This window comes from Misgurnus anguillicaudatus, chromosome 20, assembly GCF_027580225.2.
Source record: "Misgurnus anguillicaudatus chromosome 20, ASM2758022v2, whole genome shotgun sequence".
NCBI classification, from domain to species: Eukaryota; Metazoa; Chordata; class Actinopteri; order Cypriniformes; family Cobitidae; genus Misgurnus; species Misgurnus anguillicaudatus.
This window is the reverse complement of record NC_073356.2, coordinates 25,901,147-25,920,168: the sequence shown is the minus strand read 5'-3', so window position 1 is coordinate 25,920,168 and position 19,022 is coordinate 25,901,147. Positions and strand designations below refer to the sequence as shown.

The window sequence follows — 19,022 nt, the reverse complement described above, 5'->3', positions numbered from 1 at the left end:
TGAAATGTCCCAGTTATTAATTTATCCCTTAAATCTATTACAATGCCTACAGGAACATCTCTCACTTGCCAAACCAGGAAGATCAAACATACCTGTGTAAAGGGTAAAGTAGTATATATTACAATTACTCCTGACTTCAATTTCTCATTAATGCAGTTATTTAATCAACCAATCACATGGCAGTTGCTTCAATGCATTTAGGCGTGGCATGGTTGTTGGTGCCAGATGGGCCAGTCTGAGTATTTTACAATCTGCTCAGTTACTGGGATTTTCACGCACAACCATAAGGTTTACAAGGAATGGTATGAAAAGGAAAAAACTACCAGTACTATGTGGCAGTGCTGTGGCCGAAAATGCCTTGTTGATGCTAGAGGTCAGATGAGAATGAGCCGACTGATTCAAGCTGATAGAAGAGCAACTTTGACTGAAATAACCACTCGTTACAACCGAGGTATGCAGCAAAGCATTTGTGAAGCCACAACACGCACAACCTTAAGGCGGATGGGCTACAACAGCAGAAGACCCCATCGGGTACCACTTATCTCCACTACAAATAGAAAAAAGAGGTCAGAGTCAGAATTTGTTGTAAACAGAATGAGAACATGGATCCAGCATGCCTTGTTACCACTGTGCAGGCTGGTGGTGGTGGTGTTATTGTGTGGGGGATGTTTTCTTGGCACACTTTAGGCCCCTTAGTGCCAATTGGGCATTGTTTAAATTCCAAGGCCTACCTGAGCATTGTTTCTGACCATGTCCATCCCTTTATGACCCCCATGTACCCATCCTCCGATGGCTACTTCTAGCAGGATAATGCACCATGTCACAAAGCTCAAATCATTTCAAATTGGTTTCTTGAACATGACAATGAGTTAAAACTTTTCACAGACTAGTCAGTGCCACTGCTAGGACAACATGCATAATGTGCTCTATATTTACAGAGAGTAAGAGGAATTTATCTTTGATTAACTTGTGACAGTGACCATGTAATCAACCGTTAAATCGACCTGTTATAAACGTTCCCTGCCACTGGCCTATGTAAATAAGTAAAAGACGGTAGAGAATAAATGGCCCACCATATCCAGCAAAAACACATATACATGCATAAACATTGACACGGTCTATATGCAGATGCATTACATTGTGATAATGCAGAACATACAGAGATTTGAGCAAATTCCCAAATGCGTACATAACCTCACGCAAGCAGAGACAACTCTTTCTCTGACGTACCTTATAATGCCAGTAGAATAATCTAGCCAGATGTTTGTAAATGCAACCACCTGCCTCACACAAGATAGATTTAAGTGGTCAATGCCAGATGCTAGTAAAAATGAGAACTGCCATGTCAGCTCATTCGATTGAACAATATCAAAGATTTCAGATTAGTGTTTTTATAAGACTATTACCCTACTATCCGGTATGCATGGTGATTCTGTAATCTATCAAGATCAAAGCATTCCGAAGGATCATGTCCAAAATTAGAAATTGCTGTATGCTCCATTATACATATAAACACATATGCTTTATTAATTCCCAGACATGCCAGTTAAAATGTGTAAAACATTCAGAAATGCATTAAAGATCTTTGATATCAAAAGTTTGCTTTGGTTATTGTTTTGTTTATTGTCATTTATCTAAACAATTTAAATCTAAATCTTAGAAAGCAGTCATCACATTCATTATGCATTATTTAAATGGTAAAAAGGATTAACTTAACCCAGTTCCTTTAATTATGTCATGAGAGAAACGTGGATGATGTCATGATCTTGTGGATACATGCCCTCTGGTGAATTGTCTGTGTGATTGTTTGTATGTGTGAATGATTCATGCACAGAGATGTAGGAGTCAACTAAGGTTGGGGCTTGATGTGACATCATGACCACTTCCTGTTTTTTGTGTTGCTGAGGAAACATCTACTAGCATTCTGAGTTAGATCAGACCAATGAATCACTCCCTCTCTCTCTCTCTCGCTTCCCCCGTTCTTTTACACCTTCACTTTATGTAAAACTTTACATTGAATATCCTTAAATATGGCATCTTTTGTGGATAGTCGATCTGCCTTTTTACATTGTTCAATTATGCCAGTATCTTAACCTCGATCCGGGATCTTTACTGTTCGTGTCATTGTTCCGATCCTAATTGTAAGTAAACCTATAGGCAAGAGCTAACACGCTCACACTTGTCCTGTTCTACGTCTCTTCTCTATTTACACACACACACCATTCGCTAATCGGGACCGTCCCGCGCACGGCTACAGACAGCTGTTGGCGCACCACGCATCGAGCGAAACGCCGCCCTCACTTCCCCTCGCTTCCTTAACGCGCCAATGAACGAATCGAACACCCCCTACGTCCACTCAGGGGCGGGGCGCGCGTTCGAAACCCCTCCCCTTTTAAAAAGCGGACCGCAATGATTTAGAAGTTCAGGAATCCCACGTGACGTCACCGTGAGGTGATGTAATGCTTCTGTAAATAGATCATATCGTAATCGCGTTTCACTTCAGCGTGCTTCGTCCGAGCGCGAGGAGCGTCGCAAGTCTCAGTCTGCGCGCGTTTGGGTAAGTTTGTATTACTATTTCACACTCGCGCTCCTACATACAGTTTTAAAACGCAAGCAGAGCGCGGGTTTTATAGACTGTTAGTGGGATTTTTGCGACTGCTGTTGTTTTTCTGTCAAGTCTGTATCTGTCAAAGTGCCGGTTATCCAATAAGATGTTCATAAACTGTTTGAATGTTTATCTGAGAGTCTGTGACACCAAAACAAACATAGGCAACAAGAGTAAAAGGACAAAAAATATTTTAACTAGTTTAGTGTTTCTTAAAGAATGTCACACGCTTTAGAGGAATTGGTGTTTGCCAGTTAAATGGTTAAGGACTATTTGAAATGTATTTAAATTGCAAGGCGCACACGTGTGTGTATGCGCGTCTATCTGCATTTGTTTTAGACAAATGTTTTTCCAAATGGACCCTACGTGACATCTGCCAGTTAAATCCAACAAGCTTGCTGTAAAGTTTTAACAGTAATACTGGCAACTTTAAATATATTTTCGTTTAACCTGACACATAGATATAGCCTCTGGTTGGTATCTGATCTCAGGTGTTTGCCTTAGTAAAATTCGTGGAACCGCGTGAGTCCTTCGGTTTCGCCATTACGTCATTCTGCAGACCAGTTAGACGGTTTGATTTAGCGCCGTAAATGTTATCAGCAGGCGCACCGTTAACTCGTCTTGCCAATGCGAACTATCGTCCCGGCTAAACTCAATGGCGATGATGTCATGAATGGGGTGACGTCAGTGCGATCAAAGGGCCGCTCACGTTATGAGTGATAATGACTGGGGGAGTAGCAGGTTTTTATAAGGTACGACTGATGACATAATTTGTGATATCCGAGTACGAGCAAAGCATTAAAATAATATAAGTCTGTGTTTGGCATCTTATAATGTTCTAACTAGTTTTCATATATCTTTGAATGTGCTCATTGCTGTTGCCTGATATTAGATTGTTGAGAGAGAGAGAGAGAGAGAGAGAGAGAGAGAGACCCAGGCTACAGTAGTTAGAAAATGCAAACAGGGAAATGTGAATGAAATATGGAGAAATGAAACAAATCTAAAATACTTCACCCAATCTCTAAAAATATCTGTCTTTTGTGGGCACTTTATAATATTTTTTTTGTATATGCCTAGTTTTGTAGGTCTCAGTGATGAATGTTGATCAGGAAAGGTCATATGTATGCAATGCTCCTGGATGCTCCCAGGTAAGTCACAGCTGCCAATACTGTAAATAGCAAGAAAAGTTTTCCATTTACCGTCACAAACTTTAGATATTTGAAATGAATATAAGAACAGTAATTGAAAAGTTCAGAAGCAAAACCCTCTAAGTGCATCTGACATGTCTTAAGTTCAGTAATTTCACTTTAATGGCAATGAAAAGGTTATTAGTCGGTAATTGAAATGCCATGTTTTCACAAATGTTACTTTAGTCATTTCATTGGTATTTAACACATTTTACTGTCTTTTGCTGCAAAACCCATCATTCATTAAATTCTTCTTCCATGCACTTAAGAGGACTTTGCTGAAAAAATTTTGTGCCGTTTAACAGTATTTCTAAATGACCCAAGGCCGGGATTAAGTGAATTTGAAGTGATACTATTTGTTGAACATAATAACACGTCCTAAAAGCATTCGGAAAATATAATATCTCAGTTTTGATGGCAAGAAATTCTGAAGAGCTAATTCAAATTCGTTCTTACCCAATGTTTTTTTTCAGCGCTTCCAAAGAGAAGATCACCTTATTATCCACAGACACAAACATGAGATGACACTCAAATTTCCTTCTATTAAGTGTGACAATATACTTTTAGGTGAGTCAACTTCAACTAATAACACAATATCATGCTTACAGTGCCATATTTACTTTGTATAAAGTAGCCTACACTGTATGTAGCATATATTGGATATATACATTACTATACATGATACAGGTTGAAGTACAACACTCAGTTTTTACAATGTAATAGGGGTCCCTGCTTCACATTTCTATCCAGCCAGCATCCACCATGAGCCTTAAAAAAGGTTGAAGGCCCCCTGATATAATTATTTATTACCCTCGTACTCAAATCTAAATGATCAAAGTGTGCAACTGCTATGAATGTCCGGAAAAAAAATTAAGCGAAATCATTTTAATAAGCTAATCATTTTAATTGTTTTAATAAATGCAAGCTACGGTTGTCTAATTGTTATTATTATGTGATTGTTGTTCCTAAATTTAAAGTTTTCAAATGTTAGTTGTTTTACATTTTTAAACTATTTCTAGGATTATAATTTTAAATGCAACTATCAAATAACAATCAGCCTGGTTGTACCACCTGACTTTTTTTAAATGAGGATTTCAAAAATATATGTAAAGAAATATTGTTCAATAAACACAAAGTTTTAAACACATTGTTTTTGACTCAAAAATAAAAATTACATCCATTTTTAAAACATTTTTTATTAATGCGTTTTTATGTGCTTGTTTTGTCATTGGCCCATATGTCCTAATAGATCATGCTCTCCATCTCCTCTAATTTTGGTTTTAGACAATGTCTGTTACCCTGGAAACCCAATGTCTGACATATAAACATCAGCCCAACCTTTGACCTTTGGGGTCTGTGAGCCATCATTGCAGCGACAGAAACATTTACATAAAAAACAAAACCCTCCGACCCCTTTCATGGTAGTCCTGAGAAAACAGCTTAGTTTAGACTACCTTTAAATTACCAAAACAACAAGAGTAAAATCAGGCTCATGTTCATGACACAAGGTTAAATTTTAACATTTTTGCAGCATGTCAAAAGATAGGTTAGCACTTTAGACAACCTCTGCCCATGACTTTGTGAAGAAGGCCGTTCTTCTGCATTTGTTTAAAATGCCTAAAGGATATGTGATATCGATCTACTGATCTAAAGTTTTCACAAAATGACCTTGAGAAATCTTTTCGGCCTACTCGGTTTACATGTTTAGTCTATATTCTTTAACCTCAAATCATATAAACATATACTGTATGTTTGCTTTACTAAATTACTATAACATATTATACTCTTTATTCTACATATTCTATACTTTTAACTAATTCTATTCCAGCACTTTCATTTTCATAAACACATAAAATGTAACGTTTATAAATTAAATTACAATAATAAGTATATGACACAGTGTTTAAACGTGTTCGGTATTGCAGACATTGACATTAGAAAATGTAAAACTAATAAATCATCTCATTATATTGTTCCTCTGTATGTTCACTTATTTTATATATCTTGAATAAAATGACCATTTTCCAAAGCTATTTTCTTGTTGGCTCTATATGCTGTTTGCATTACTGAAATACGTGTTCACTGTTTTATATGCAGATCAGACTCCAACTCCAACCCGTTTCTTACAGGACTGTGAGGAAGTAGGTCTCTTTACTGATCTTGAGCTTAACCAATCACAGGAGGTAGAGGGCACCAAACCGGTGAGAGAAACTTTCAGGAATCTGAATAAAACTTTATGCAATTAATGTAGTGTTATTAAAAATAAACCAAAAGCATACTGTAATTTTGTATTAAATGTGTTTCTGTGTGCTTGAGTGTACAGTATGTGTGTTGGTTGACTGTAAATGAGATCATGTACATAGATCATATTGGGTTCTTGTATACTGTATATACACAAAATTGGTACACAAGGTCAATAAGAGCCAGTTTATAATTGTTCTCTTGTTTACAGAACTTTCCTTTGCAAGCATCAAGTCAGAACCAGCCTCACAATGAGACACGAGCTCCACCCGGTCAACATCATTCGTTTCAACAGTGCGCTCTGGCCCATCTGAACCAGACCCAGCTCCACACACACAGTTCACAGCCCCAGTCCCAATGCACTGCCACATACTGCACTTCTAATAAACAGTGAGTTTACAATAACACGTACATTTATGCATTTTGTGAATCCAAAGCGACTTGCAGTATACTCTCAAAAAGAAGGCACAATCGTTGTTACTGGGGACGGTACCTTTTCAAAAAGTACATTTTTGTACCTAAAATGTGCATACTGGTACCTCAAAAGTACACATTTGTACTTTAGAAATACACACTGGAACATAAAACGTACATACACTGTTAACCCAGATATTGCCTTTACATAAACATCACTTAATATTTTGAGTTTTGGACATATACTTAAAAATCTTAGTTAATTTAAAGAGCAAATATCCTCCGATTTACGATTTTACATTAAATAGTACATGTTAACGATATGCAAAAGATACAAACCCCAAAGTAAACAGTGATGCGAATTATTGTTTCCAACATAAAATCAATTTCTTGGACTACAACAAACACAGATTGTAGGCAACAGTTTACTTCCTGGGATTGGTGATGTAGAACAGCCTGTAAGTTAACTCCTGTCAGCATTGCATTGTGACTGAATCTTTCAAACATGGTAAGGAGCTTCACATTTCCGGCTGACGTCAGAGGTATTCAGGCCAATCAAAACGTACAGATTAGCTGGCCAATCAGGGACACGGCACTTTTCAGATCGATGAGTTTTGTACAAAATCAGTGTGTTTGAGGAAGGCAGGATATCTGAAGCTACAAAAATGTACCCAACAAATGTAGTCAACCTGATGAATTATATTGCAATAACTAGAAATTTTAAGTTAAAATGTACTTTTGTTCACATTACTTAATTTCTTTAGGGCTTTAAAGGAATAGTCTATCCATTTTCCATATTAAACTATGTTATTACCTTAACTAAGAAGAGTTGATACATATCTCTATCATCGTAGTGCGTGCACGTAAGCGCTGTTGCGCGCTGCGACACTTTGATAGCATTTAGCTTAGCCGCATTCATTCAATGGTACCAAACAGAGATAAAGTTACAAGTGATCAAACACATCAACGTTTTTCCTATTTAAGACGAGTAGTTATACGAGCAAGTATGGTGAAACAAAATAAAACGTGGCGCTTTTCTGAGCGGATTTAAAAGAGGAACTATATTGTATGGCGGAATAGCACTTTTGGGAGTACTTCGACTCAGCGCAGTAACACTTTCTCTCTCCCTCTCATAATGAAGGGGAGGGGATTTTTCAGGCGAGTCGAAGTACTCCCAAAAGTGCTATTCCACTAAAAAAATATAGTTCCTCTTTTAAATCCGCTTAGAAAAGCGCTACATTTTATTTTGTGCCACCATACTTGCTCGTATAACTACTCGTCTTAAATAGGAAAAACGTTGATGTGTTTGGTCACTTGTAACTTTATCTCTGTTTGGTACCATTGAATGAATGCGGCTAAGCTAAATGCTATCAAAGTGTCGCTGTGCGCCACAGCGCTTACGTGCACGCACACAGATGATAGAGGGATGTATCAACTCTTCTTAGTTAAGATAATAACATAGTTTAATATGGAAAATGGATAGACTATTCCTTTAACAACTTTATTCCTGAATGTCCTAAAGTGGGACCCTTCCTTGTAGGTCCCCTAAAAATACCTAAATTCCAGTGAAACTATGACATCGCAGAAAAAATCACATTACCTGTCAAATGTCCAGTCATGTATGAAGGTGAAGCAATTATCAAATAAGAAGCACATTTCACAGAAGTCTTCAAAATTGTCTCATTTTAGGGCAATTCACCCTATCTGTACTAAAATGGTGCACATTAGTGAGAGCATTTGTACCTTTATTTCTAGTGTACTTTATCACTTTCAAACCCAAGATTTTTCCTCTAGCAGTTAAGAGTCTAGCTCCTAACTTTTTCATTTTTTAAAGCAGGAACTACAATCATAATGGCATTGTTTGTAGAGAATTTTAGACCCTTATCTACGCCCTTGTATCCCTCTGACTGATTTTAGATCACCACCCAGCTGTCTACACAGCAGACAGACACACTCTGTGGCCAACACAATGCCTGGGACATCAACAATGAACGTAAGGAAAGCACTCTCTATCTCACCTTCTCTTTCTCTCGCTCACACACACACACCACATCCAGATAACAAACATTTCTAACTCTTGCTAACTTTTAAAGTACATTTTTAGTTTAACTGCACATAATTGTATTCCATTTCATTAAATAAATGTTATTATTGATCATTATTTTGTTATTGATATTATTGAAATGATAGATGGATGCACAGTTGTCTATGAACCCCAGTATAATTGGCATACCAGGCCCAGCTCACCCTAGCGCTCGCCCCTCCCTTCAGGTACAACCTCCAATACTTTCTCACTTTGTTTGACTCTATGGTTACAGGATTATGATGTCTCTATAGAAACATTACACGTCAGAAAGGGGTTACTTATCCCACAGTGCTCTGTAACTAATGTAGACATCTTGATTAAATTATCCAATTCAAACACACACACACACATGAGCACATGTAAAATAGGCAACGTTGTTGTTTAACCAATTAAAAAACTGCATTCATCAGCAAGGCAGATTTATCATAGATTGCATATGTAAGAAATGTAACACACACACATATGTTCAAACATGCAGGAGTCTTACATGCTGAAAGCGGATGAGATAGGATTTCAAAGGTTTTAGGTTGACCTGGTTTTCATTTGATGTTTCAAAGGTGTCTTTGTAGATCCACTGTGAACGTAATCGCACCAATCACCATACATCGGAAACCTTAGAAACACTCATTAAAGGGACATTAAACTTTTTTTTTGATGTGCTCATTTCCCAGCTCCCCTGGAGTTGAACATTTGATTCTTGCCGTTTTGAGGTCCATTCGGCTGGTCTCCGGGTTTGGCGCTAGCACTTTCGGCGTGGCTTGGCACAATCCATTGAATCTGATGGACCATTGGCATTGCGCTAAAAAATAACCAAAGAGTTTCAATAATTTTCCTATTTAAAACTTGACTCTTTTGTAGTTACATCGTGTACTAAGACCGTCGGTCTTTGGTTGTTTTTGGTGCGATGCTAGTGGTCTAATCGGATTCGGTGGATTGTGCTGGGCTATGCTAGAGGTGCTGGCGCCAGACCCGGAGATCAGCTGAATGGATTCCAGAACGGTGGGGATCAGGTGTTTGACTCTAGGGGAGCTGAAAAATGAGCATATTTAAAAAAAAGTGGAATGTCCCTTTAAAGGCACATTGTAGCCTACAAAAAAGGCACGGTTTCTCATTTTTAATAATAAATTACAATGCGCACTCATGTGTGTATATTTACTGTATGTGCCTGTGAATGTTCAACCATGAGTTAAGAATGACAGTGACCCCAGGAGCGATACTGACCCATCTCTCATGCTCTGTAATCTTTTAGAGGTCAAAGGTCATACCAAGCCACACCCAACCTGCAGTTTCCAACGGCAGTCAGAATCCTCTCTGCCACATGATGATGTCACCACAGCAGCAGCCAGTGTCGCATTTACAATCCGCACCTCATCATCGTGCATACCAGCAGCACTGCCACAACCAATCGCCACAAAGACTTACGCATCAACATCAAGACCAATCACATCACAGCCACGCCCACCACTCTCCACCTGTGCACTTGCATCCTTGCTCCTCCCAACAGACTCCTCCTCCCCTTTCACATCAGCCAATACCTGCACAGGTCTGACTACAATCATTTCCAATTATTTTAATGTTTGCTCTAACTATTTAACATAACGCAGCTTTGTTTGTGTTTTACAGATGTCGTCTTCTGCACCGAAACAGACACACTGTCCGAAATCTCCTCCACCGGCGACTGGAGGGAGACGCAGGCGGACAGCAGAAGACGACCCGGATGAGCGCCGACGCAAGTTTCTGGAAAGAAACAGAGCTGCAGCGACACGATGCAGACAGAAGAGAAAAGTCTGGGTGACGTCATTGGAGAGAAAAGCCGAGGAGCTTACTCACACAAACTTACAGCTACAGGTATGACCTACATCCTCACCGGGATGCAGTATGATATATAATTCATAGTTCTGGTTCACTGCATTCATGCACACACATTCTTTTTCATCTCAGGATGAAGTGACGTCCCTCAAGACAGAAGTCACTCAATTGAAGCAAATTCTGCTTGCACATAAAGACTGTCCGGTCTCTGTGAGACAACGAGAAACACAGAGTGGAGTATGAATGATCCCGTCAAACACAATCTTTTATCACTTATAATTTAATATTATTCATCTTCTTAATAATTTATGTTTAGGTGGAGTGAGTAGTCCAACAGGAAGTCCTGTCCAGCAACATGCCATCCAACACAACAGCATCTCAACATCAAGCACCACCCTGTCACACAGTCACCTTACTACACACTCACACCGCGCTAACACCACACAACTATAAAGATGGTCACGAGAGCCATGTGAATTAGAGTTTGAGGCTTAGATTTATTATTGCACCCAACACATATGTGATCTTTAAGTATTAAACATTTCATATGTCTCTTTATATTTCCGTCTCTTGACGTCTCAGGTAATCAACTATGGGTCAGATGGATATTTTCAGGGTTTGATCTTTGATTACAGTGCTGGAAAACAAACTGGCTTCTCTTAAACACTAACTTTGGTTTCCTTTTTTTAGTTTCTCACTCTGTTCATGCCTCTCTGTCTATTTCTCACACTCCTTGCTTTTTTAAGCTCCTCTTTCTCAGGGACACTACTGGAGTGTGTGCGCGAGGTGTGTATGCGTGTGTCTCTCTCTTTTGGCCACTTTCAGTGTAAATGCTTTGATAGCGCTTAGATATTCTGAAACTTAAGGCATTGAATCAGGGCAACTTGTAATTGTAAATAGAAATCTTTAGTTTTATAAATGTACGATGATGCAGTAAAGTTGTTACTGTAAATATTGTCAAATGCTCATCTGTTAAATAGTATGCATCACTTGAACTAAGATAGATATCCCATGTGAATTTTGGATTACACACACTAACAAAGATGCAATACATGCGAATAACAATCCATCATTTAAAATGGAGCAAGCATTATAAATGCATCATCTGCATTGTGTTAAATGAATTATCTAATCACATAGCCAAATGTCTAGCAGTATTTTTAACAATATGACATAAATCATTTCACCTTTGCTGGCTTGATGACAATCAAAATGTCAAAACTGACATTTCCTGGAAATGACATGCAAGCGTGTGTTGTCTCTTAACAAAATGCTTGATAAAGCCTTCACGTATGGCTATACATAGCCTACTGTGTACCGTGAAATTTGGACACGTGCAAAAAAAAATTGTAAATCGTGCAGGTTTTAACTGCGTTATGCATGTACAGTTTTCTGAAAATATATATCTATTTTTGTACCCTTTTGTGGCCATTTTTAATTAAAAGCACTTATTATCTTCGCCTGTCTCTGCCTTTTCTCATAGCTCATTCCAAATATTTCACAACATTTAATAAAATGTCAGAACAAATCCAAACCAAACATGCTTTATCTGTGGCATTGCTGCAAAACCCTTTACAACCTAAGTGTGTATCTATAGTGTCTGCAAAAATGAGAATTTTATTATTATTATTATTATTATTGTTATTATTATTAACCTCACTGTAAAAAATACTTTGCTGCCTTAAATTTTTTTGTTAAATTAACTAAGATTTACAAGTTATGTCAACAAAGATGAGTTGTCACAACTTATAAAATATCGTTGAGAAAAGTCAACTTAATTTTATAAAAGTTATAACAACTCATCTCTAGTCAAGATAAATAATAGTCAGTTGAAATGACTTGTAAAACTGAGTTGATTCAACAAAAATTTTTAAGGCAGCAAAGTATTTTTTACAGTGCTGTAGCACTTTGAGATCGGTGCTGAAAAGTGCATTATAAATAAAATGTATAATAATAATATTATTAATAACAATTATTATTATTATTATTATTGTTATTATTATTATTATTAATATTATTATTATTCACTTGGAGTTCACTTCATGTCCTACAACATGATAGTGAAGACTGTGTCAACTTTGTGAAAACTTGGTTTATTGCGCCCTCTACTGGTTAGAGGTGTGCGTAATTTGCATTTTACGTCACAGTAAGTCATTTTAAGTACAAGCATAGTTAGGATATTTGTGCAGTCTAGTAGTTCGGTATACACACATAACACACCCATTACACACAAAATTATACTTTTAGATATTATATGAAGTTAAGTTCTTTTATTTTAAATAAATGTTTGTTTAATGAAATGCCTATTTTTGAGCTTGAAATCATCAAGCAATATACATGCCTGGAATACTTCAGTATATCTGCACAAATTACAAAAAAAATCAAATACTGTGAACAATGACTGGAATACATGCCAACCAGCAGCTGATAAGAAAGAAACAAAGAAAAAGAAAGAAAGATTTCACAAACAATATGAAAGCGTGGTTGAGAGAATCACTTTTTCTCCATTTGCATGTCCTTGAAAACCAAATTTGAATGATTATAATGTAGTAGTTACTTATCATTAGTGCCAAAATGCAAAAAATGTCCAAAACCAATAAACGACCCCACAATAGTCACTTTAGGGTTTACAAGATACACATACACAAGAGCATCTCATCTAATCTGAGTATCTAAGCATTATGGCATCATCGTCTCTTCGTACAGGGCTGTTGTCAAAGAAACGTTCACCGGGGAACTGAATGAGGTCACCTTCTTCAGCAGCCAGCTGTCTGCCACTCTGGTACCCACTGAATTCAGAAGACACGCAGGTAGTGGCCATGGCAGAACGAAACGGATATCTGGTAGAGTACATGTGACGCACATGAGCATGTGCAGATGATTTCCTGCTTTTCATTCTCCTCTTTACCAAGCGCCCCAGCCAGACTCCACCCACCACGAGGAGAAGCAGTGCATTGGCTGCCAGAGCTACAACTGTGATGAGCTGCATGTTGACCTCACTTTTCAGTGAGGGTGAAAGGGTTACAAATCCAGTGCAGTGATCTCGAGGAGCTACCTGGCACAAAGCCCCACCCACCACACTCTCCACACAGGTGATGTAGGTGGAGTCCGGGCATAGCTCCTGGAGGGTCACAGCCCTGTCTGATCCATCTGTGTAAACATAGCGTGGGAAACGGAAAGCGTGCCCGAAACGGTCAAATAAAACACGGAACGTGAGTTCTTTCCCATTAACTAGTCCCATGTCAGGAGCTGTGCTCCAGCGTACTGTGGCCGTATTGGATGTGACATCTTCCACGCTGACATTCAGGATGGAGTGACGGTTGAATTGACAGGCGTCTGTAATCGCTGCAGTTTGTGAGTCGTGATGCTTTAATCTTTCTTGTAGGGGCAGGTTAAACTGTTCCTGTTGGTCTGAGGTGAAAGGAAAGTGGGTCACTTCCTCTTGGTTGTTGCTGTGGTTGTGCATACTGTCAGCTGTCAATAGAGTGGCTTTGGTAGTTAATAAATCAGTGCTGTTTGCTATTGACAAGCCGTTCCCTGTTTTCCTCACATTCCCAGAATCCTCAGTTGTGGGTCGAGGCCTTGTGCTAGCCAATTTCCTCCTCTTCTTTCTCCCCAGGGTCGTTGCAGGCCCTTGCTTTCCTTCATCTCCTTGGATCCCCACATTCTTCTTCCCTTTACTATTCTCTTTGAGAACCGATGATTTTAACACTACTCCACGGCTCTCCAAAGGCTGAGACAGATGTGCAGAGTCGCAATAACCACTCAGATTACCCAGTTGAGAATGGCTGACATAGTCCAAATACTTTCCCGCCAATGCAGGTGGGCTATGGCAACGCACAAATGCGCTCAGCAGTTTCCCCTGAGAATGCGCTTGCGTCATCCAGCTTTTAAGTTTCTCCATTCGGCAGTCGCATGTCCAATTATTCCCATTAAGCTCCACGTGAAACAGGATACCGTTAGTGGCGAAAATGCCACCGGAAAGATTCGTGAGAAGATTGTTTTTCAGTTTTAAGGTTTTTAAGTGTGATAGAGAACTGAAAGCACCGGGGTCCACTCGGGTTATGTGGTTGTCACTGAAGTCGAGATGTTCAATGCGCTCGAGTGGATCCAGTAGACCTGCAGGTATCTCTGTCAGCTCGTTGCTGTCAATAGTGAACTCTTTGAGGCGCGAAAGTCCTTTGAACGCCTCGTTGTCTACTTTTGATATCTTATTGCGGCTTAAAGACAATTTCGTGAGCCTTTTTAAGTTCTCAAAGACGTGATTTCCAACGTACCTTATGTCGTTGCCTGCGAGCAGAAGAGTAGCCAAGGACTTCAGATGGGAAAACGTGAAATTATCACGCAGCTCCGTCTGCTTGTTGTTTGACAGATTTAAAAACTGTAATTTGTTAAGTCTGAAAAACGCATTTTTGTCAATATGGCGAAGTTGGTTGGATTCTAAGTGCAGAAACATTAAATTTGTGAGACCTTTGAAGACAGACTCTTTTAGGAGCTCTATGCCGTTTCCGTCAAGTCTTAGTTTGACAAGACTATTTAAATGACTAAAAGATTCAGAAATGACGTCTTTGATTTCATTGTTGTTACTGTATAATATTGTTAATTTTTTAAGCGACTGTAACGTTCCAGATTGTATGGTCGAGATCAAGTTGTTCCCCAGATAGAGTTCCTCCAGCTTGGAGAGTTTCTCGAAAGCTTTCGTGTGTATATTCCTTATTTGGTTGAACTGGAGATTGAGCCTCATGAGGTTTCCATAGCGCGTGAAGTCAAACGCGCTGAGGTTGTGAATGAAGTTTCCCGCGAGGCCGAGAACTCGAACGTCCCCCGCGCGCTCTACATGCGGCGCTTTGGGCACCGCGCGCAGACCGCGGTTTGCACAAACGATATGCTGCGCGTGCTGGCAATCGCATCGCTCGGGACAAACTGCGCAAGCAGGCGCAAAAAATATCAGCACTCCACCGCAGGACAAAAGAAAACTGCAGTAAAACCAATATGCCATTCCACTGGAGCGCAAAACAACAGGTTTAACAAATCAACGCATTCCTTTGTTGCATTCAAGTTTCGCCAAATTCCTCCTTGGATGCAAATGATTTAATGCAACCATTACGGATCCAACACTGTTTGATGAAAGACATTTAGTTTGCATTTAACTACAGCACACTTGGATCGCCATTTTAGCTGAGATGTCCATACAGATCGAAGCAGTTGCTTTAACCGAGGAAACGTTAGCTTTCTTTAGACCCTCTCATCCCCCAAAAGTCATCTGCTGCAGATTACACACACACGCGCGCACACACACACACACACACACACACACACACACACACACACACACACACCATAGCCTATCTCAGAGTTCAGGCATGGATCACCCCTCCCCTCTTCCCTCCAGATGTGCACAGTACAATCCCTAAACACAGACACACATACATGTGGTATAGAAGAAGGTCCCTTGTGGGCTCAATCTAAAACTCCACTCCTTGTTTAAAAGTAACAGCAGGGAGGCGAAAATAGAAAAGTAAAGAAAGAAAATTTCTGACGGATTTTGTCTCAGGTCGTGGGAAGCAGTGTGTAGTGTGCTCTCTTGGGTGCGTGGGCTGACATCACTCAACTACCAAAGCTCCAAATTCATTAACGTGAAGTTTACGTGAAGAAATGACTTGTCAAAGACATTTTATCATGAAGTATTTCAATTTTCCATAACTGTCCTAAATCCAACTTGAAAACAGTAAATAACGTCCATTCGACTGAGTGAAAAGTCCAGATGTTTCACATTTCCTTTTAGGTAAGAGCATTGTGAGGCAGCACGGAGGAGGAGTGTACAGCAAGCAGTGAAGAAAATGATGGAGTGGACAAACAGGATGTTGACAAAATTCTTTGAAAGTAAATATAGGTAAGCATTCATAAACTGACTTATATATCATCCTTGTACATGTGCATGTGCACGTGTGTATATCCAGAGAGGAACCCCCACAACCCTAAGGGCATTTCCTGTCCAACCTTCCTATGAATTTGACACATGCTAAGCCATATATGAAGAAAAACTGCTATGTACATAAAACATACAACCTGCTTAATTTAATTTGCACTGAAAATAATTGTCGAGAGAGGGCGGTCCAAGAGACAGAGAGATAGTGATCCTATAGCTTAGTTGGTAAAGCATTGCATAGTAGTGTAAAAAGCTGTGGGTTTGAGTCCCAGGGAAAGCACATATTGACATACAGATAATAGCTTGAATAAAGTGTGTATGCACCTATAAAAGTGTCTATCATATGCATAAATGTAAATAAATGATCATGAAAGGAATAAAACCTAATCCATATGCAGCTGCAGAAACAAAGAGAAAGTGCAGGGGAGTCAATAAAGGATGAAAACATATACAGGGTTCCTACACTTCAGTTAAGTTCAAATACAAGGACCTTTCAAGGACTTTCCAGGTCCAATACCCTCAAATTCAAGAGGACACATTTCAAGTGAGAGCAAGGTGTTGCATTTTAAGATCCATTGTTACAGTTCCCTTTTGAGGGAATTTGCGCTGCGTCACTGTGGTGACACTTTGGGGACGCCTCCAGGGGTAAGTGCGTCTGAGTGTGTATATCAAATTCAACCAATGGTGAGGCTTAACGACAGACAGGGTGACACGAGAGCCAGGAAGTATATCGCTATCTGAAATATTGCCAAAGACGGCATTACAGGGAAGCAGAAAGTATGGCAAGGGAGACGCAGCGTCTCGTTCCCTTCCATACGTAACCCAAGATGTTTTCTTGTGTCAAACACAACTATGCAAAAAAGCATTTTTGGTGTGAATCAACATTCACATACAGAAGATAGAAGCATTTAAAGCAAACAATTTAGCACGTGTGCTTTAAAAAGTCTAGAATTGTATGATATTATCCTACACTACACAGGGAATAATATGGATTTTTTTTCCAGAAAATGTCTTGCATAAAATAGATTTTTAAAACAGCACTTTCAATGACCTGTATCTATGTATGCATATTTTCAAAAACTTTTCCCCAGATTCACAAACTTTCAAGGACCCGAACCCTGATAATAAATATGAAATTAAGACAAGCACAAGAGGAAAAGCATAAGTGAATAACAAAACAGACTGTGATAAAAAGATATTAAGGTCCTATAGCCCTCAAAGGGGAACTTTCTGTGCATTAAAATAGCCAGTTATGATCTTCTACTGTCAGTTTTCATGTATCCTGCTGTTAAATAATAAAAACACTGCCACAGAAACGCAAATAATCTCTGTTGCACCTCTAAATGTTTAAATTGCACAATGTTAGTATCTCACAGCACAAAAACATGCAAGTATATGCACACACAAACACTTCAAGCAGATGCTTCCGCAGTTTGATGGCTAAAACTGTTTCCTCAGGACATCAGACTCCTCAACATGGACACATCCTACACTGCACTGGTTTAGTGTTACTTATAGTATAGTGCTACACGCTGCACTTTTTCTTGTTTTAGTCTGTTTAACATAATTTCTTTTGTACATTGTTATTGCCAGATTTACATTTCACTCCCATATAACGATGTATGTGACAAATAAAAACCTTGAAGAAATCTCTCTATTTCTCTTATGGGCTATGTCTCCTAGTAACGATCTCCTCGGAGAAAGCTTGAAGGTTGCCTATTGGAAACACATGTCGTTGCCTTATTGATGAACAACAGCTTGCCTTGAAAACACATCACTCATTGACCATCATTTACCCATCCAAACCAAATGCAAGATGCGAGGCCACATCCAGCTAGCATGTTTGTGCATGTGTGTATGTGTGTTTCACTCTCTCTCTCACTACAATAGATTTGTGAATTAATTTTCATTCGTGAGTACAAGCGAAAAAGGGGGAAGTGAATAAGTGAGGCAGAAAAGTAAAAGAGAGATTTAAGGGGTTGACATGAGCAACAGCTGGTTGAATCATTAGTTCTTTAACCTAGATCTGCTCTACAGACTTTAACTCCCCACTTCCCTTTACGCATTATGTCCATGTGTCTGCGGTTTAAATGCACAAATCCAATTGTAATTAACAAACATCTGAAAGTAACAGCAATGCAAGTCTACCACTGTATTCTCAATGTGATTGTTTGACTTCATCTTTAAATGTTGTACAGTATGAGGTTACTACCAGCATCTGGACCTCCACATGCCACCAATGTATTGGGATATGTAGCAACCCTTTAAAAACTGCACACATGCATTCTCTCAGAAAACCTCAAAATAGGGAATTTCATGACATATCTCTCTCATACTGCAGTGAATACATTTCATGACTGTATCTTAAAGGTGCAGTGTGTACATTTTAGCGGCATCTAGTGATGACGTTGCGAATTGCAACCAACGGCTCAGTCCACTGCCCAACCCTCGCTTTTGAAATGCATAAAGAAGCTACGATAGCCACCACCGGACAAACATTTCATCGTCGGAGACAACTTAAAGTAAAAAAGTTTGTCCGTTAAGGGCTTCTGTAGAAACATGGCGGCACAAAATGGCGACTTCCATGTAAGGGGACACTCTGTGTTTGTAGATAAAACCGTCTCATTCTAAAGGGGCGCCGCGCTGTTCTAAAAAAAAAAAAAAAAAAAAACAAACATATTTTTTTCTATGAGTATACGCACACCGGCGCCGCCAGGTGGCGGCTGTCCACGCCGCCCAACTGTGACTCAG

The 19,022-nt window shown here is 39.2% G+C and overlaps 2 protein-coding genes across 3 annotated transcripts; one reads left to right on the top strand and one right to left on the bottom strand.

The window, feature by feature from the left end:
- Nucleotides 1-2,424: 2,424 nt before the first annotated feature.
- Nucleotides 2,425-11,801, top strand: creb5a (cAMP responsive element binding protein 5a). Of its 2 annotated transcripts, XM_055219434.2 has the most exons (11): nucleotides 2,426-2,557; nucleotides 3,683-3,753; nucleotides 4,266-4,359; nucleotides 5,890-5,993; nucleotides 6,245-6,423; nucleotides 8,365-8,440; nucleotides 8,638-8,718; nucleotides 9,783-10,076; nucleotides 10,157-10,381; nucleotides 10,475-10,574; nucleotides 10,659-11,801. In XM_055219434.2, exons 2-11 carry the CDS (start codon nucleotides 3,700-3,702, stop codon nucleotides 10,793-10,795), a joined length of 1,344 nt encoding a protein of 447 aa, XP_055075409.2. In that variant the 5' UTR covers nucleotides 2,426-2,557; nucleotides 3,683-3,699; the 3' UTR covers nucleotides 10,796-11,801. The 2 variants fall into 2 exon arrangements, with proteins under 2 accessions (XP_073714493.1, XP_055075409.2); XM_073858392.1 differs by lacking the exon at nucleotides 8,638-8,718 and having other exon boundaries at nucleotides 2,425-2,557.
- Nucleotides 11,802-12,426: 625 nt separating this feature from the next.
- On the bottom strand, nucleotides 12,427-16,191 carry tril (TLR4 interactor with leucine-rich repeats). The gene has a single exon (XM_055219433.2). It carries the CDS (start codon nucleotides 15,339-15,341, stop codon nucleotides 13,002-13,004), a length of 2,340 nt encoding a protein of 779 aa, XP_055075408.2. The 5' UTR covers nucleotides 15,342-16,191; the 3' UTR covers nucleotides 12,427-13,001.
- Nucleotides 16,192-19,022: the final 2,831 nt, after the last annotated feature.